Here is a 20263-nt window from a genome sequence, read left to right as displayed (position 1 = left end):
CTGTTTTTTGATTTCTCGAAAAGTACAAACCTCCAACTTTCAGTATGGAAGAAGTTTTCAAACTCTCAACAGTACAACTATACTCGAACTCGTCTTCGAGAGTCACCTCATTGACCACCAGCTTCCTGAACGTCTTCTCCTCAGTGATCGTGTACTTGGAAGACTTCTTAATCTTCTTGCCTTGCTTCCACCATTGCACCTCAGCATCCTCCCTCGATATTTCCACCAAGAACTCGGCGTTAGTTTTCATAGGAACCACCGTATATTCGGGGAGAGTTTTCAAGAAGGTGACTGTGGGTACTTGCACCGTGAGATTGGCTTTGGATTTTTGGGTGCCAACCTCGCAGCTATAAACACCCTCATCTTCAGGCTCCGTTTTGTAAATCTTAAGTTTTTGCCGTTTGCCATCAATTGATAATTGGATGTGTTCCGAGAATTGGATTTCGGTTCCGTCTTTGAACCAACGAACCAAAGCGTCTCCTTTGCTCAGTTCAATTTCGAAGACAGTTTTGTCCCCTTTGTTGACAGTCTTGTCCTGGAGGGGAGTGATGATTTCAGGTGGTAGTTCAATAACTGTCACTTCTGCTTTGCACTCTTCGTCCAAAAGGGTGCAAGTGTATTCACCCTCATCGTGGATGGAGGTGCTCCTAATTAGGAGCTTCCTTACACCTTTGTCCTTCTCAATGGTGTATTTGGTACCAGTTTCCTCAATGATGGTACCATCCTTCATCCAAGTAACTTCAGCAGTGTCCGAGGTAATTTCAACTTCCAAAACTGCAACTTCCTTCTCCGGAATCTCCAAATCTTGCAACTCTCGCACAAACTTGGGTTTGGTGCCTTTGACGGATAGTACCGTCTCAGTTTTCTCCTTCTTAACCGTACACTTGTAACGACCTTCATCTTTCTTCGTTGTTTTCTTCACGATGAGCTTGTGTGTTCGCCCATCTTGGATCACCACGCGATGATCCATGCCACTGATCTCCACATCGTTGTGGTACCACTTGGTGGCGGTGGTTTTGTGCGAAGTTTCACACTCAAATTCAATGGTTTCACGTTCGATGGTCTCGTAAGACTTTTTCAGTTTCTTGGTGAACGTCACATCAACATCGACTGTGATTCTAGCGCCGTGTGATGCTTTCCCGGCTGGATTACTGGCAATACACTTGTAATCACCAGTATCTGTCTCTGAATCTGCTTTTTTGATTGTGAGTTCGATGTTTTCGCCATCGTACGAAATTTTAACCCTGTCGGAGGGCTTCAAAGGCTTATTGTCACGCAACCAGTAGACTTCGGGTACCGGATTCCCGATAACTCGGGCAAAAAGTCTGATGGTGGAGTTTTCTTGCACGGTTTGCTCCTCGAAACGCTCCACGAAGAGAGGCGGTTCCGCATTGTCTGGAAATTCTAAAAAAATTGATCAAAACTTTGTCCAGCCAGTAGAAAGCGTGATTGGAAATAGAATTTTTCTTGGTACTGCGCTCACCGCAGAACAGGGAACTTGTAATAGCCAAAAATTCTGTTTCCAATAAGGCTTTTTTGAGCGTTCTTTGACTGGACTATGATTTTGAGGGGCGGAATAATAAGAAGCGTAGCAATTTGTTTACTTTTATTTGACAAGCAATCAAGCAGAGAAATTGTAATGATTTACCCTCAACTGTGAGTTGAGCTGTCGTCTCGGTGGTACCAACAGAATTGGTCGCTTTGACCGTATATTCCGCCGTATCTTCCATCGTGGTATTGACAATAGTCAAAGTGTAAGTATCACCGTCTTTCTTTGTTGGTTTTTTGATGGGTTTTCCATTCTTGAACCACGTTATTGTGGGTGCTGGGTTCCCGGCAATGGTAGTACTGAGCACCACGGTCTCGGTTTTCCTCACTGTGATCGATTTCAAAGGTTCCAAAACTTGTGGTGGTTCCTTATCACCAGTTTTCACTTTCAAAGTGAACTGAACTGTGGCTTCCCCTTCCCGGTTTTTGGCCACAATCTCATAAGTACCCTCTTGTTTCTTTTGCACTTCTTTGATTTTCAAAATTGTGGTGTAGCTGTGCATGTCTGAGGTTATAATGATTGTGACGTTGTTTTTGGTGGTAATTTTCTTGCCGTTGCGGTACCAAATTATTTCGGGTTCCGGTACTGCCACAAGGCGACAATCAACCACAACGTCGGATTTTTCCGGTACGTATTGTGGTTTAGGTTTCCGGGAGAACGTTGGCGGGATTCCTTCCAGGATATCGGCCAGGGATGACTCACGTGACATGCTTTTCCGGGAAAGTCCGGTGATGTCCGACCCATGGTCGGATAAGGGTAGTTCCACGATCAGTTCGGTGGTACTTGAGGCAAAGCCGGCTGCGTTTTTGGCCACGCAAGTGAAGGTTCCTGCATCTTCGGGGAAAACTTCACTTATAATAAGGGTTGCAACGTTGTCTTCGTCGTAATACATCTGGAAGTCTTGTGAGGGTTTAATGACGGCGGTTTGGCGGAACCACGTGATTTGGGGTCGAGGGAACCCTTCGACTTGACACTCAAACTGTACGGTGTACCCATCTGGGGTTATGATTGGTTGGAGTTTTTCAATAAAGCGAGGTGCGACTGATTTTTCCTCAGGTTTGGGTTCTGCAACACCCTTTTTATCTTCTACATTCTAAAAAATAAGACAATGACTTACTTTCGAAAACTGGTAGCTTGTCAATCTTCTCGTTCAGTTTCTTCTGGACGTATATGGTGTAGTTGGGTTCGTCCATGAGGATTTGGGCTGGAACCCAGCCTTTTTCTTCAGTTAGATGTTTTTTGACGAACCACCAATCACTGTTGGGTGTTTCTAAAACGTAAACCCTTTCTCCCTCAACAAGGTCAATCGCTTGGTCTGCTTCTGCTACATAAGAGTGAACTGAGAAGTAAACATCTCCTTCAACCACTTCAACAATTTCGGGAGTTTCCTCGATGGTTTCTGATTCTTTGGTAATACTCAAACTTACCGCTTCTAAAAACGACTTTTGTTACCAACACACCTTCACTCACACACAATAAGCGTAAAAAGAAGCAAAGTAAAATAAAAATAGTGCAAATAAAACGTAAAAGCTGAAATGCGAATGTAGAAACCTTGGTCGAATGATGGTTTCCTCTTAGGTTTGCTTTTCTTTTTCACTGTTATTGATTCTTCTTCAAATTCGACGGGTTGTTCCTTTTTCAAACCGAGCGAAACTTCTTCTTCTACTTCTTCAAACACCGAGTACTTGCGTGATGGTCGTCGAAGAGGAACGTTGTAGCTTTCAGATTCGTCATCGTCATAAGGAAGTTCTTCAGCGTCGCTTCCTTCGTCGATGATTTCTTCAATTACCGGACCTTCATCTTCAACTTCTTGTGTGATTTTGATAGATTCGTCCACGCTTTCTTCGTTGTATGTTTTCGGTTTAGTTTTCTTTAACTTGATTTTTCCGGACATTGAGATTTCTTCTTCGGCGTAAGAGTCCAAAGAAATTTTGAATTCTTGTTCTACGTCTTCTAGAGTTTTGGTCATTCGAGGTCTAAATGTGACGTTTTCTACTTCGGTATATTCTGGAATGTCGGGTCGTGATGGTTTTCTCACTTTCTTCAGTTTTTTAATTGTGATTTCTTGTTCTTCATGCTCTTCTACTGATGGTACTCGTGGAGGTGGTGCTTTCTTCTTAATAGTAAATTCTTGTACGACGTCTTCCGGTGGTTCTTGTACTTCTAGTTTTTTGACGGTAAGTTCAGCTTCAGCCTCATCCTCCTCTTTCTTAGGTACAGGTTTCTTCTTAATTTTTATTTCTTCTTCAACTGCAGGTTCCTCTGGTTTTTCTTCTGGTTTTTCAATCTTTTTGATTGTGATTTCAGCAGCAGCTTCTTCCTCTTGTTTCACAGGAACTTTCTTTTTCTTTTTTGGAATCTTGACTTCTTCCACAGTTGTTACTTCTTCTACTTCGGGTTCCGGTTTCTTTGTAATTGTCACTTCAGCTTCGGGTTCTTCAGGAATCTTTTCAGGTTCTTTAGGTTTCTTTTTAATTACTACTTCTGCTGTTTCCTCCTTTTCATCTTCAGGAACTGGTTCTATCTTCTTTATAGTTATTTCAGCAGCTGCTTCTTCTTGAGGTTTTTCTGGTACTTTCTTCTTTTTCTTTGTTACTTTAACTTCTTCTATCGTTACTTGCTCCTCTCCTGGTTCTGGTTTCTTTTTTATTGTTATTTCAGCTTCAGGTTCTTCTGGAACCTCTTCGGGCGCTTTGGGTTTCTTTTTAATGACGATTTCTGCAGTTGGTTCCTCTGTTTCTTCCTCAGGAACAGGTTCTATTTTCTTGATAGATATTTCCGCAGCTGCTTCTTCTTGAGGCTTCTCAGGTACTTTCTTCTTCTTTTTCTTTGTAACTGTAACTTCTTCTACTGTTACTTGCTCCTGCTCTGGTTCTGGTTTCTTTGGAATTGTTATTTCGGCTTCCGGTTCTTTTGGAACTTTTTCCGGTTCTTTGGGTTTCTTTTTAATGACTACTTCCTCTGTCGTTTCCTCTTCAGGTTTTTCTTCAGGTACAGGTTCTATTTTCTTTATTGTAATTTCAGCAGCCGCTTCTTCTTGAGGCTTCTCAGGTACTTTCTTCTTCTTTTTCTTTGTAACTGTAACTTCTTCTACTGTTACTTGCTCCTGCTCTGGTTCTGGTTTCTTAGGAATGGTTATTTCGGCTTCCGGTTCTTCTGGAACCTTTTCCGGTTCTTTGGGTTTCTTTTTAATGACTACTTCCTCTGTCGTTTCCTCTTCAGGTTTTTCTTCAGGCACAGGTTCTATTTTCTTTATTGTAATTTCAGCAGCCGCTTCTTCTTGCGGTTTCTCGGGTACCTTTTTCTTCTTTTTCTTTGTAACTGTAACTTCCTCTACTGTAACTTGTTCCTCTTCTGGTTCCGGTTTCTTTGGAATTGTTATTTCAGCTTCCGGTTCTTCAGGTACTTCTTCAGGTTTCTTAGGTTTCTTCTTAATCACAACTTCTTCAACTGTCACCTCTTCTACTTTTTCTTCAGGTTTTTCTTCCGGTTTTTTGATTGTCACTTCAGCAGCTGCTTCTTCTTGAGGTTTCTCCGGAACTTTCTTTTTCTTCTTTGTAACTTTCACTTCTTCAACAGTAACTTCTTCTTTTTCGGGTTCTGGTTCCTTCTTAAATGTAATTTCAGCTTCCGGTTCTTCTTTTACCTTTTCGGGTTCTTTGGGTTTCTTTTTGATAACAACTTCCTCTTCTACAATTTCTTCCGGTTTTTCGTCCGGTACAGGTTCTTTCTTTACTGTGATTTCAACAGCAGCTTCTTCAACTGGTTTTTTGGGTTCCTCCTTTTTCTTCTTTACAACCTTTACTTCCTCAACAACTGTTACTTCATCTTCAACCTTTTCTGGTTCTGGTTCTTTCTTGATGGTTATTTCTGCTACTGGTTCCTTAGTCGGTTCTTCTGGTTTCTTAGGTTTCTTTTTAATGACTATTTGTTCAATGGCTGTTTCTTCCTCAACTTTTTCTGGTTTTTTAAGAACAATTTCCGCCTCAGGTTCTTCCACGGGTTCAGGTTTCTTTGGTTTCTTTTTAACCACAACAACTTCTTCAACAGGAGCAGTTTCCTCTTCTTTTTCTGGTTCCTTTTTAAGTGTAATTTCCACAGGTTCTTCTTCCTCTGGTTTCTTTGGCACTTTCTTTTTCTTTTTCGTGATCGTCACCTTTTCTATTTCTTTGTCTGTAGGTATTTGAGGTTCTTCTTTCTTTAATTCAACTACAGTTTCCGGTTCTTCTTTTTCCGGTTTTTTGAAAGGTTTAAGTGTTATTTGTTCAGGCTCTTCTTCTGGTTTATCTTTTTGTGGTTTTCTAAATTTAACCTCATCTTCTTCTTCCGGTTCCTTCTTCTTAGGAACACCTTTAATGATCTTAATTTCCTTATCTTCTGATGTTGGTTTTTCTTTCTTTTTACGTTCGTACTTAGATTTTTCCTCCTCAGGAACCTCTTTTTCCGGTTTTTCGAATTCTGGTTTTTCAAATTCTATTTTTTCAGGTTCTTCCTTCTCGAAATCAGTTGGTTTGAATTTAATTTTATCTTTCTTTTCCTCGGGTTCTTCTTTAATTTTCTTTACTTCTTCTATTTCTTTAACTTTAGGTGTTTTTGCCTCGGGCAGTTCTTCTTCTTTAACTCTTTCTGGAGCCTTTTTCAGTTTTACAGCTTCCTCTTCCTCTTCAGGTTTTTTAGGTACTTTTCCTTTGCCAATTTTCAGAGGTACTTTTTCTTCAACTTTCTCTTCTTTGGGTTTCTTGGGTTTCTTTTCAAGTTTAAATGCTTCATCAACCTTTTCAAGTTCTTTCTTTTTAAGTTCTTCCATTTCAAGATCCAGCTTTTCTAGATCTTGAAGCGCTGTGTCGTCCTCCTTGAGCTTCCTTCGTTTAGTTTTGATAATCTTTTCTGCTTCTTTAACATTTCTTGAGATTTGGCCTTGATCTCGAACAACTTTTTCCAGTTGTGTGATTACCGGCTTTCTTTCAGATTCTTCAGCAGGAGGGAAGTCTACGTAAACAATCCTGCTTTTCAGCCTTGGCAATTTTGCAGGTTTGGGTTCTTTTTTCGGAATTACTCTAGGTTTCTTTGGTTTAGCCTCTACCGGTTTTGGTACTTCTTCTTTTTCTTTAGGCTTTGGTTTTTCTTCTACTGGCGTAGGTTCTTCAACTTTAGGTTCAACTGGTTTAGGCACTTCTTCAGGTTTTTTATCCTCTGCAATCGGTTTAGGTATTTCTTCCTGGGGTTCTTCAATAAGAGGTTCTTCTTCACCCACTTCCTCGCCTTCAGCTTTTGGTTTTTTAACTTTTTTGATTATTTTTCTGATCTTTTTAATCTTTTCAATTTCAGTTTCCTCTTCTTCTTTTGGTTTCTCTTCTGCAAATTCTACAGGTTTTTCTTCTTCTATTTCAGGTTCCTCTTTAGGTATCACCTCTTCGACAATCTTTTCTTCAGGCTTTGGTATTTCTTCCACTGGTTTTGGAACCTCTTCCTCTATAACAGCCGGTTCTTCAGGGGTCGGCACTTCCTCTTTAGGTTTCTTAACTTTCTTAACCTTTTTGATGACCTTCTTTTCTGTTTTTTCTTCTGGTACAACCTCTTTTTCAATTTCGACGGGTTTTTCTTTAGGTATTTGTCCACCTTCAGGCTTAACTACTGCAACGACTTCTACCGGTTCTTCCGGTTTTTCCTTTGCAATTGGTTTTAATTTAATTTCTTCAGGAGCTTCTTCAGGAGGAGGCTTTTGTTTGTATTTCAATTTTATTTCAGGTACTTCTTCTTCTTCTTTTGGTTTGGGTTTGCCCATTTCAAGTTTAACTTCAACTGTTTCTGGTTCTGGTTTTTCTTTCTTCTTTTTAATTCTTTTAGGCTTTTCTTTCTCTTCTTCCTCTTTTACCGGTTCCTCAATTTCTGGAGGTTCGTACTTAAGTTTTTCGGGTTCCTCTCTGTCCACATCATATGGTTTAAATGGTTCAAGTTTGGGTTCTTCTTTTTCTTCTTTTTCCGGTTTCGGTTTTTCTTTTTCCGTAACTTTCGGTTTCTTTAATCCAACTTCAACGTCTTCTTCCTTTGCTTTTTGAGGTACTTTCTTAAGAGTAACCGTTTCTTCAGGTCCTGGTTTTTCTGGCATTTTACCTTTGCCTAATTTAATCTTGACTTCCGGTTCCTCAGGTTTTTCTTCTTTTTCTTTCGGTTTCCTTTCGTATTTGTATTGGTCATCAACTTTTTCCAGTTCTTTCTTCTTCAGTTCCTCCATTTCTAAGTCAAGTTTTTCGAGATGTGTTAAATCAATGTCGCTTTCTTTGATCTTGATAGGTTTCTTCTTTTTAATCTTTTTAGCTTCTTCGACATTTCTTGATATAACACCATTATCTCTGTAAACCGGCTCAAGGGTGGTAATTTTAGGTTTCTGCTCAGACTCTTCGATCGGTGGGAAGGGAACGTGAACAATTCTACTCTTCAGTAGTGGTTTACGAACTTTTTCCTTAACTTCTTCCTTTTTGGGAACCTTTGGTTTCTTTAATTTGATATCAGCAAGGTTAATCGGTTTGCATTCAGGTTCTTTGATTTTAATGTGTTGCAGGGGTGGGATTGAAGCCTTTTCAATAACAATTGGTTGTGGTTTTTCCTTTCTTCGTGGCTCTGGTCTCTTTTTGAATTCGTCATCTACCTTTTCAAGATCAACTTTCTTCAGTTCCTGTACTTCTAAGTCTAGTTGTTTCAGTTTTTCTGTATCTACAACCTTCTTCTTCTTCCTCTTTACTTTTTGTGCTTCTTCTACATTTCTAGACAAAACGCCGTTTTCTCTGTACACTGGTTCCAAAATTGTAATTATCGGTTTCTGTAAGATTTCTGTTATCGGAGGGAAAGTCACTGGAGTAATTCTACTTTTCAACATCGGTTTTTGAACTTTGGGTGCTTCAACTTCCTTCTTTTCGGGAACTTTAGTTTTGCGTAATTTTATTTCAGCGAAGTTAACTGCTTGTTCTTGTTCTGTTATTTTTGAGAATTGAGGTTCATGAGGAGATTTTCTAACAATTTTCATAAGTTTTGGTTTTTCTTTCACTTCCGGTTTTTGTTCTTCGATAGGTTTAACTTCTTCTACTTGTTCTTGTTTTTCTTCTTCTTCCTTAGCTTTCTTCTTCTTTATTTTTACAATCTTTTTACGCTTTTCCTCCTCGGCTGGTTTCTCTTCTTCAACTGGCTTTTCCGGGATTGGTTCCTCTACCGGTTGAACTTCTTCCTTTTCTTCTACCACTTCTGGAATTTCTGGCACCTTTTCTTCAACTTCTGGGACTTCCTCTACCACAGGTTCCTCTTCTTCTGGTTGTTCAACTCCAGGCTCCTCAACTTTCCGTTTTGGTTTCTTTACAATAATCTTCTTTTTCTTTGGAACCTTCTCTTTTTCCTTATCTTCAGGTGGTTTAAATTCAATTTCATCCTTTTCAAAGTCATGGGAAGGAACTGCATCTAACTTCACCGGTAAATCTTTTTCAACTTTTTGCAACGACTCAGGTTCTTCAGGTTTCTTGAAAGGTTTAAGTTTAATTTCTTCCGGCTGTTCTTCAGGTTTAGGCTTTTGTTTAGCTTTAAATGAAACATCTTCTTCTTGCTCTTCTGGTTTCGGTTTTGGAATACCTTTTTTCAAAGTAATTTCCTCCACTTCTGGTTCCGGTTTTGCTTTCTTTTCTTTCGGAACTTTAACTTTCTTCTTTTCAGGTTTTTCTTTTTCTGGTTTTTCAAGCTCAAAGGTTTCTTTCTCTATTTTCTCAGGTTCCTCTCTGTCAATATCATACGGTTTGAATTTAATACGTTCATCTTCTTCTTCAGGCTTTTCCGGTTTCTTCGGTTTTTCTTCTTCGACAATCTTTTTCGGTTTCTTCTCAGGTTGAAGCTGTTCTTCAACTATTTTTTCCGGCACTTTTTTTAGTTTAATTTGTTCTTCTTCTTCTTCTGGTTTTGGGACTTTGCCCTTACCAATCTTCAAAGGTTTGGGTTCATCTTTTGAAACCGATTTCTTTCTAGGTTGTTTTTCAAATTTGTATTGTTCGTCAACTTTCTCAAGTTCGGTTTTCTTCAATTCATCCATTTCAAGATCTAATTTTTCCAAATCTTTAAATTCCTTGTCAAAGTTCTTCATTCTTCGACGTTTAGTCTTAGGAGCAGCTTCAGCTTCCTTCAAATTTCTAGAAAGAACACCATTATCTCTATAGACTGGTTCCAGTTCTTTGATAATCGGAATTTGTTCTTTTTCTGTTTCTGGAGGAAATTCCGTATGAGTAATACGACTCTTCAACCTCATCTTTGGTACTTTAGTGCTCGGAATATCTTTCTTCTGAGGAACCTTGGGTTTGCGTAGCTTGACTTCAGCAAAGTGTTGTGGGAGATCTTTAATCGGTACAATTTTAGGTTTGCTAGGTTGTTCTTGTTCCACATGTTCAATACGCATAAGAACTGATTTTTGTTTAACCAGACGTGTCTTTTTAGGTTCTTCTGGAACCTTTTCTTCTTCAGCAACAGGTTCTTCAACTGGGGTTTCACCTGGCTTAACTTTCTTAACAACTTTTCTCTTCTTCTTTTCTTCTGGCACTTTCTCTTCTTCGACAGGTTTTTCTTCTTCGACGGCGGGTTCTTCAGGTTTGGGTTTCTTGACTTTTCTCTTGACTTTTTCCTCAACGACAGTTGTGATTTCTTCAGGTTTTTCCTCAGGTAGTTCCTCTTTAATTTCTTCAACCTCTGCTTCTTGGAAATGTTTTTCTTCGATTTTCACTTTTTTGATGACTTTCTTCTTCTTTTTCGTGTCGTCTTCTTCTGGAACTTCTTCTACAATTGGTACTTCTTCAACTTGTGCTTCCTGGAACTGTATTTCCTCTGTCTTAACTTTTTTGAGTTTCCTGACTTTCTTTTCAGTTTCTGTGATTTCAGTTGTTGTTTCTTCCTCAGCTGGAAGTTCTTCAATATGAAGCTTCTCTTCTTCAGGTTTCTTCAGTTTGGGTTTCTTAACTTTCTTCTTTTCTTCTGGCACTTTTTCTTCTTCCTGGTAACCTTCGATAGGCTTCTGAGTTTCCACAGTTTCCACAACCACTGGTTCTTGAATTTCTGTTACTCTTTCTGCTTTCGTGGTTTCAGTTATTTCACCTAAAATATTTATTTCGAGTTAATTGTTTTGTTAGGTTACCCCGTTTTTGGTGTATTTAGAAGTTAAGTATTGAAAGTGTGGGTAATAATAATTGTATTTCTTACCTAGTGGTGTTTCCTGTGTATGTTCAAGGGTGTGTACTTCTGTAATGGTTTTTGTGGTTGTGTGGTGTGTCAGTCTGGGAGTAATACGTTCTGGTATACCAGGTGTTTGATCGAAGTCTGTGACAGTTTCGAGTTGAAGTGGTTCTGTGAAATTGTTGTCGGACGTGTAAATATTTACGGTTACTTGTGGTGGTTTGTCATCTTCTTGAACGGTTATAACCTCGGTTATTTCCGGTTTACCGTCCTTCTCGCGTTTGGCGATTTGTTTTTTAATTTTCTTCTTTTTGACCTTACCGTCGACTACTTCCTCAATTGTCTCAACTTTCTCTGGAAGTTGCTCTGTGGGTTTAAGTTCAATGAACTTTGGTAGTTCGTCGGGAACCATTTCGACAATGGTGATTGTGGTTTGTGGTTCGTCGTCACCTTCTTGAGTGGTTTCCACATTGGTTATTTCTTCGATTGGACCTACCTGTTTTTTAATAACCTTTCTCTTTGTAACTTTCTTAGAGGGTTTGCCTTGTTGTGTCGTTATTTCAGTAACAGTAACTTCTTCAGGGTATTCCACTACTGTGGGTTTAACAGTTTTAGGTTTCTTTTCTTCAGGTTCATATGGTTTTAATATTTCTTCAACTAGTGGTTCAATAACCGAAGTATCATGTATAACAGTAATAACTGTAGTTTGTGGTTCCTTACCGTCTTCTTCAACTCTAACAATTTCGGTTATTTCTTGCTTACCTTCTTCTACATCTTTTTTAATTACTCTCTTTTTGGTCTTTATTTTCTTTTTCTTACCATCAACGATTTTTTCCTCAATATCAACCTTTTCAAGTTCTTCGACGGGTTTAGATTCCGCTATTTCGGGTGTTTCTTCAGAAATAATTTCTTCAATTGTGACAGTAGTTTCAGGCAATTTGTCTGGCTCTTCGATGGTTTCAATCTTAGTTATTTCTTGCACTGGACCAATTTGTTTTTTAATAGTACGTTTTTTGGTAACTTTTTCTATGGGTCCTTTCTCTGTGATAACTTGTGTTACTTTTACTTCTTCCGGTAACTCAACAACTGTGGGCTCTATCTTCTTTTTCTTAGGCTTTTTAGTTTCAAAAGGTTCAATGTCTTCAAGCGGAAGATCTGTAGACTTGATATCGTGAGATTTGGTGACAATTGTTTTAGGTTTTTTATTGTCTTCTTCAACAGTCACAATTTCTGTAACTTCAGGTTTGCCATCAACGGTTTTAGTGATAGTTCGCTTTTTAATTTTCTTAGTCTTAACTTTATCACCAACTTTTTCTTGAACAACTTCAACCTTTTCCACTTCTTCAACAGGTTGAGCTTCAACCAATTCTGGTATTTCATCGGAGATTATTTCTTCAACTGTAACAGTCGTTTCAGGTTCTTTACCTTCTTCTTCCGCAGTTTCAATTTTGGTGATTTCTTGAATCGGACCAATTTGTTTCTTAATAACTCTCTTTTTGGTAACTTTTTCTTTTGGCCCTTCTTGGGTCACAACTTCGGTAATTTTGACTTCTTCTGGTAACTCAACAACAACGGGTTTTACTTTCCTAAGTTGTTTTTTATCGGGTTCAAATGAATAGAAAGATTCTTGTTCGAGCGGCCCTTCGGAAGAAATGTCATGAACGAGAGTAGTAATTGTAGTTTGAGGTTTCTTATCGTCTTCTTCGACAGTCACAATTTCTGTTATTTCTTTTTTACCATCTTTATCTTTCTTTATGACTCGTCTTTTGACCTTCTTCTTTTGTATTTGGTCACCTATCACAGTTTCAACAACGTCGACTTTTTCTGGTAGTTCCTCAACTACTGTAGCATCGACTAATTCAGGAAGATCTTCAATAAATTCTTGCACAGTGACTGTTGTTTCAGGTTCTTTACCTTCTTCTTCAACTGTTGCAATATTTGTAATTTCCTGAATAGGGCCAATTTGTTTTTTGATTACTTTTTTAGTGACTTTCTTCTTGACTGGTAAGCCTTCTTTAGTTTTTACTTCAGTAATTTCAATTTCTTCAGGTAATTCAATTACAGTAGGTTTAATTTTGCGCGGATTTGTTTCATTAGGTTTCAATGTTTCTGTTTCTTCTTCTAAAGGTTCTGTGGAGGAAGTATCATGAATTAACGTTGTAACAGTAGTTTGCGGTTTCTTATCGTCTTCTTCAACTGTAACAATTTGTGTGATTTCCTGTTGGCCATCTTTCTCTTTTTTGATGACACGTTTCTTTATCTTCTTCTTTATAATTTTTCCACCGACAATTTCTTCAACAACATCGACTTTTTCTGGTAACTCTTCTACTACTGTAGCTTCTTCTAGCGGAAGAGGTTCATCGGTAATAATTTCTTCAATTGTAACAGTGGTTTCAGGCTTCTCATCTTCAATTTCAGCAGTTTCGATTTTTGTTATTTCTTGAATTGGACCGATTTGTTTCTTAATTACTTTCTTGGTAACTGTTTTCTTGACAGATTTTCCTTCTTTGACATCAACTTCTGTAACTTTAACTTCGGGAAGTTCTACAACAGTTGGTTTAACTCTCTTTGGTTCTTTCTTTTTCAGCATAGGAAGTTCGACAGTTTCCTCAAACGGTTCAAGTGGTAACATATCGTGAATCATTGTTGTAACAGTGGTTTGAGGTTTCTTATCATCTTCTTCAATGGTAACAATTTCTGTAATTTCTTGTTTACCATCATCGTCTTTCTTAATAACACGCGTTTTAATTTTCTTCTTCTTAATTTTTCCGCGAACGACTTCTTCAATTACATCAACTTTTTCAGGTAACTCTTCCACGACTATAGCTTCTTCCAGTGGAAGAGGTTCTTCGGCAATAACTTCTTCAATTGTAACAGTGGTTTCAGGTTCTTTACCTTCTTCGTCAACGGTTTGTATTTTAGTAATTTCTTCTATAGGTCCAGTTCGTTTCTTAATTACTTTTTTAGTAACCGTTTTTCTAACAGGTTTCCCTTCTTTTGTGCTAACCTCGGTAACAGTGACTGTTGGCAGCTCGACAACAGTTGGTTTAATTTTCTTCGGTTTCTTCATTTCAGGTTCGTAAGGTTCAGCAACTTCTTCAAGTTGAGTATCATAAATTTGCGTAGTAACAGTGGTTTGAGGTTCCTTGCCCTCCTCCTCAACTGTCACAATTTCAGTGATTTCCTGTTTTCCACCATCGTCTTTTTTAAGAACTCGTTTCTTGATCTTCTTTCTTTTAATTTTTCCAGCGACTATTTCCTCCACAATATCAACCTTCTCTGGCAATTCTTCAACCACCGTAGCTTCTTCATAAGCAAGGGGTTCGTAAGCTAGGATTTCTTCAATTTTGACTGTCGTTTCCGGTTCTTTGCCTTCTTCTTCCGCCGTTTCAATTTTGGTAATTTCCTGCACATCGCCTTTCTGTTTTTTAATTACTTTAGTCTTAACAACTTTTTTAACTGGACCTTTCCTCGTTTTTATTTCTGTAACAGTCATTTCTTCTGGTAATTCAACAATGAGGGGCTTAGCTTCTTCTGGTTTCTTCTTTTCAGGTTCAAATGGTTTTGTAATTTCTTCTTTGAGTTCTGAAATGTCGGGCAATTTGGTAATTGTAGTTACAGGTTTTTTATCGTCTTCCTCAACTGTAACAATTTCTGTAACATCAGACTTGCCATCGACAACCTTTTTAATAACTCGTTTTTTGATTTTCTTTGTTTTTACTTTATCACCCTCTTTTTTATGAACTACTTCAACTTTTTCATGTTCTTCAACAGGTGTGGATTGTACAATTTCAGGAACTTCTTCTGATATAAATTCTTGCACAGTAACAGTTGTTTGTGGCTCTTTACCTTCTTCCTCAGCAGTCTCAATTCTAGTTATTTCTTCAATTGGACCTATTTGTTTCTTTATAACTCTGGTTTTGGTAACTTTCTTTTTAGGTCCTCTCCTTGTCTCCACCTCTGTAACTTTTACTTCCTCTGGAAGTTCAACTACAGTTGATTTAACTTTTTTCTTCGGTTTCTTTTCAGGTTTAATTGGTTTTGCTTCTTCTTGCAAAGGTAGCAATGAACTAGTTTCAGCAATAACAGTTGTTACAGTTGTTTCTGGTTTTTTACCTTCCTCCTCTATTGTCACAATTTGTGTAATTTCCTGATTTCCTTGATCATCTTTTTTCTTCAACACCTTCTTTTTGACCATCTTCTTTACAAGCTTTCCTTTAACAACCTCTTCAATTACTTCAACTTTTTCAGGTAGTTCTTCCACAGGTTTAGCTTCCACAATTTCAGGAATCTCATCAGCGATTATTTCCTCAGTTGTAACAGTTGTTTCAGGTTCTTTACCTTCTTCTTCGGCTGTTTCAATTTTAGTTATCTCCTGTATTGGGCCTATTTGTTTTTTGATAGTTCTTACTTTTTTAACTACTTTCTTAGATGGTCCTCTTTTCGATTTTACTTGCGTTACGGTAACTTCTTCCGGAAGTTCCACAACTGTGGGAATAACTTTCTTGGATTTACGTTTTTGAGGTTCAAGAGGTTCCGATATTTCTTCAGATAAAGGTTCAATAGAAGAAGCATCATACACAAGTGTTGTAACACTCGTTTGAGGTTCTTTATTATCTTCTTCTGTTGTTACTATTTCAGTAATTTCCTGTTTACCATCAACATCTTTCTTCATAACTCTCTTTCTAATTTTCTTTTTCTTGATTTTACCCTTAATTTCTTCCTCAACTATTATTTCCTTCTCTGGTAACTCCTCAACAGGTTGTGCTTCAGCAATTTCAGGAATTTCATCTGCTATTATTTCTTCAATTGTTACTGTACTTTCAGGCTCTTCTCCCTCCACTTCTTCAGTATCTATCTTTGTAATTTCTTGCATTGGACCGATTTGTTTTTTAATAACTCTTCGTCTCTTAATTTTCTTCTTTCTGCGTTCTTCAGTAATTTCAGTTTCCTCCGGAAACTCTACCGTAAAAGTGTTACTTTCATCGGGTATTATTATCGTCGCACTAAGTTCAGGTTTTTCTTCATCTTCAATAGAAACAACTTCGGTTATCTCTTTCTGCCCTTCATCATCTTTCTTAAATACCCGCTTTCTGATCTTTTTCTTTTTGATTTTCCCTCTCACTTCTGTTTCTATTTCTTCAACTTTTTCCGGAAGTTCTTCAATAATTACTCCTTCCTGAAGCTCAGGGAGGTCATCAGAGATTAACTCTTGAACCGTTACAAAAGTCTCAGGTTCTTTTCCTTCAATTTCGGTAGTTTCGATATTAATTACTTCTTCAATTGGACCAACTCGTTTCTTTATAACTTTCCTTTTAGTAACCTTTTTTACCGGTTTACCTTCCTCAGTTTTTACTTCAGCAACCTTCGTTTCTTCGGGTAATTCAATCACAATTGTTGGTATAACTCTCTTTTCCACTTTTAGGGGTTCAACAGGTTCTTCTACCAGTGGTTCAATAGTTGTAACTATTGATGTTTCAGGTTTCTTGTCTTCCTCCTGTACTGTTACGATTTCGATTATTTCGCGTGTATTATCATCCAAATCTTTTTTAAGAACTCTCTTTTTTACCCTTTTCTTTTTAGGTTTATTGTCAACAATTTCTTCAATTACTTCCTCTTTCTCCGGCTCTTCTTCAACGTACGAAACTTTTGGTACTTTAAATTTAATTTTGTCTGAGAGTTTTACAGGAGTGACCTCATCGCCTGCATCTTTTTTCCAAGGTTTTAGTTTAATTGTTTCAGGTTCTTCTTCAGGTTTAGGTTTTTGTTTGTATTTTAATTTAATATCTTTTTCTTCTTCATCAGGTTTTTCTTTTGGCGTTCCTTTAATTATTTCGATTTCGTCTGTTTCAGGTTTAGGTTTTTCTTTCTTTTTAGGTTTATATCTACCTTTCTTTTGTTCTTTGTCGTCTGTATCTTTCTCGTAATCGAATTTTTCAGGTTTTTCCAACTCAGTTTCGGGCAAATCGATATCATAAGGTTTAAATTTAATTTTATCACTTTCTTCATCCGGTTTTTCAGGTTTTGTTTCTGGTTTTGGTTTTGATTTGGGTTTAGGCTTCTCTAACTCTTCCGGTACTTCCTCTTTCGGTTTTTCCGGAATTTTCTTAAGTTTAACCTTTTCAAGCTCATTGTCATCGAGAGGTACTTTACCTTTACCGATTTTGAACTTTTCTGGTTGTTCCATATCTTCAGGTGTAGGTTTAGGCTTTCTTTCGTACTTTTCCTTAGGTTCATCTTTTTCCGTTTTAACTTTTTCTGGAAGGCTGGTATCTTCCGGAGTTTCTAAATCGGGAATAAATTGTTCAATATCTTTAACTTTAAACTTTTTGCGTTTCAGTACTTCACGTGCTTCTTTCACATTTCGTGAAAGTTCTCCATGATCTTTAAGGTCACGTTTCCTTTGAGTAATGATAGGTTTTTGTTCTTGTTCTCCTTCCGGAGGGAAAGTAACTCGTACTATTCTGCTAGTGAGACGAATTTTCGGGAAAGTAACTTGCTGTGGTTTCTTCTTCGGTACTGTTTTTGGTTTTTTCAATTGACTGAGAAGTGGTATTTCTTCTTTTGTAACGACTTTTACCTTAGTCGGCTCCATTTTAATAATTTCTAATTTCATAGGTATGGGTTTCGGCTTTTCAATATCTCCAGTTTTAGGTTTATCTTTCTTTACTTTTTTAACTTTTTTGGGTTTTTGTGGATATTCTTTCACAGTAACCGTTTGTTCGGGAGGTTTATCATCTTCAAGTACAGTAACAATTTCAGTAGTTTCAACTTTTGGTCCCATTTTCTTTATCAAAGTTTTCTTCTTTGTAACTTTTTTCTTCGGTGTCTTATCACTAGTACTAATTTCAATAACCTCAACATCCTCAGGTAACTCAGTTATTGGTACTCCTGGCTGTTGATAATTTTCATCATCTTTATCAACTTCTTCAGTAGTTACAATCGTTTCAGGTTTTTCTCCTTCTTTCTCAGTTGTTTGTATTTTGGTAATTTCGAGTTTATCACCTTTCTTCTTTTTAATTGTGCGTTTCTTGATAACTTTCTTCACTGGTATTCCATTGTTATTTATTTCTTCAACTTGTACGATTTCTTCCGGTAATTCGGTTGCCGCAAATTCAGGAATATCAATAATTTCCCCCTCAGGGAGCTCAGGCAGTTCATGAGCTATTGCTTTCTTCAGAAGTTCTGTTCTGATCATATCTAAAACCTCTTCAACTTCAACCGGTTCTTCATCTTCTTTTTCGGCCAAAGTTGGTACAAATAGAATTTTTTCTTCTGGTTCCTCTTTTTGAGGTTTTTGGACTTTCTTGACTTTTTTCTTTTTGGGTTTAAGTGGCGTTTTAATTTCTTCCACCGATACTGTAATTTCAGGTGGTTTACCTTCCACTTCTACAGTTACAATTTCGGTTTTTTCTTCTTTATCATCTTTTCGTTTTCTGATAACTCGTTTTTTGATCTTCTGTTTTTTTGTTTTACCGTCAGGAGTTGTAATTTCAACAATTTGAACTTCTTGTGGTAACTCTTCAATAAATACGGCTTCGGAAGGTTTTTCTTCCATTTCCTCTAATACTTCTACTGGTATTTCTCTTTCTTCAACTGTTACAGAAGTTTCAATTGGCTTTCCTTCTTCCTCAACTGTTACAATATTTGTATCTTCCTGTTTACTACCTTTACGTTTCCTGATCTTCCTAATTTTAACCGTTTTCTTCTTAGGTTTTCCTTCTTTTGTCACCACTTCGGTAACTTTGACTTCGGTTGGCAATTCTTCAATGTAAGTTGGTTCTTGTGGTAGAATTTCTGTCACTTCTTCAGGCACGTCTATCTCTTCAACAAATACAGAGCATTGTGGTTTCTTCCCTTCTTCTTCAACTGTCACTATTTCAGTATTTTCTTGTTTGCTACCTTTGCGTTTACGTATTTTTCGCGTTTTGATTATCTTACGTTTAGGTTTACCTTCCAGAGTTACTGTATCAGTAATATTAACTTCTGTAGGTAACTCTTCCAAGTAAACTGCTTCTTCTGTTTTAATTTCGGGTAATTCATACACAAGTTCTGGAACGTCAATTTCTTCAACGGTTACAGAAGTCATTGGTTTTTTGCCTTCTTCTTCCACTGTTACAATTTGAGTTTCTTCCTGTTTACCACCTTTCCGTTTCCGTAAACGTCGCACTTTGACGGTCTTCTTAAGAGGTTTACCGTCTTTTCCAATCATTTCAGTTACCTTAATTTCAGTCGGGAGTTCTTCAATTATAGCAGGTTGCTCAGGTATAGGTTCAACTTCTTCAGGTAACAGGATTTCTTCAATTGAAACCGTTGTTTGTGGTTTCTTACCTACCTCTTCCACTGTTACAATTTCTGTTTTTTCTTCTTTATTACCAACGCGACGCTTAATCTTTTTCACCATCGTCTTTTTAGGCTTACCTTCTTTACTTACCGTTTCTGTCACAGTTACTTCCACAGGTAATTGTTCAATAGGTTTCTCAGGTTTTTTGGTTTCTTCCAAAAATGGTATTTCTTTCACGGTTACAGTTGTTTCAGGTTGTTTGCCTTCTTCCTCCACTGTTACAATTTCAGTATTCTCTTGTTTTACACCTTTCTTTTTCTTAATTTTTCGTGTAGTAACCTTCTTGCGTTTGCCGTCTTTAGTCACCGCTTCTGTGACTTCTACTTCAGCAGGTATTTCTTCCACATAATCAGGAGTTTTATATTCAAGTGCTGGCATTTCTTCTAATTCTTCTGGCACCTCAATTTCTTCAACCGAAACGGTTGTTTGAGGCTTTTTACCTACTTCCTCCACAGTTACAATTTCAGTGTTTTCAATTTTACTACCTCTACGCTTTTTTATTTTCTTCACAATTGTCTTCTTCGGCTTACCTTCTTTGGTTTTAGTTTCAGTTATTTGTATCTCAGTTGATACCTTTTCTGGTTCAGGTATCTCTAATTCTTCAACTGAAACAAAAGTTTCAGGCGTTTTTCCTTCTTCCTCTACAGTTACTACTTCTGTTGTTTCTTCTTTGTTACCTTTACGCCGTCTTATTTGCTTTACTATGGTTTTCTTAGGCTTACCTTGCTTGGTCACTGTTTCACTTACCTGTATTTCCACTGGTATTTTTTCAATATAATCTACTTCTTTAGGTTTCAATTGTTCTTCCTCTTCTTCTGGAATTTCAGTTACCAAAACCTCCATTTCAGGTTTCTTGCCTTCTTCCTCTACTGTCACAATTTCTGTTTTTTCTATTTTACCCTTTTTACGTCTACGAATTGTTTTAACAACTTTTCTTCTTGGCTTACCCTCTTTTGTTACTGTCTCAGTTACCTGGATTTCAGCAGGTAACTCAACAATGTGGTCCACTTTTTCAGGCTCCACTATTTCTGTTTCTAATTCTTCAGGTATTTCAAAATCGTCGTAAATCACCGTCGTTTTTGGTTTTTTCCCTTCTTCTTCTACTGTCACAGTTTCGGTCTTTACCTCTTTACCATCTTTACGTTTCTTTATTTTCTTTGTGATTGTTTTCTTAG

At 37.5% G+C, this 20263-nt stretch overlaps 2 protein-coding genes across 12 annotated transcripts in view; both read right to left on the bottom strand.

Moving 5' to 3' along the window:
- The window catches only part of LOC660533 (titin), a 132339-nt gene that overhangs the window by 1781 nt on the left and 110295 nt on the right, over window positions 1-20263 (bottom strand). For all 11 annotated transcript variants that reach the window (XM_064359771.1, XM_064359761.1, XM_064359762.1 and 8 more), the window contains 4 exons: window positions 3101-10666; window positions 2667-2981; window positions 1649-2614; window positions 31-1404 (listed from right to left, as the gene is read on the bottom strand). In XM_064359771.1, the coding sequence (XP_064215841.1) occupies window positions 31-1404; window positions 1649-2614; window positions 2667-2981; window positions 3101-10666 (10221 nt within the window). The remainder of the gene's footprint in view (window positions 1-30; window positions 1405-1648; window positions 2615-2666; window positions 2982-3100; window positions 10667-20263) is intronic.
- On the bottom strand, window positions 10698-20263 carry LOC135265696 (titin-like). Its single transcript, XM_064355678.1, has one exon. It carries the CDS (start codon window positions 19929-19931, stop codon window positions 10698-10700), a length of 9234 nt encoding a protein of 3077 aa, XP_064211748.1. The 5' UTR covers window positions 19932-20263.

Source organism: Tribolium castaneum, chromosome 1, assembly GCF_031307605.1.
Source record: "Tribolium castaneum strain GA2 chromosome 1, icTriCast1.1, whole genome shotgun sequence".
Lineage (NCBI taxonomy): Eukaryota > Metazoa > Arthropoda > Insecta > Coleoptera > Tenebrionidae > Tribolium > Tribolium castaneum.
This window is presented reverse-complemented; position numbering and strand designations above follow the sequence as displayed.

Coding starts and splice junctions, on each gene's coding strand:
- LOC135265696 (XM_064355678.1), bottom strand. CDS start 19,931: ATGGAGGTTTTGGTAACTGAAATTCCAGAAGAAGAGGAAGAACAATTG.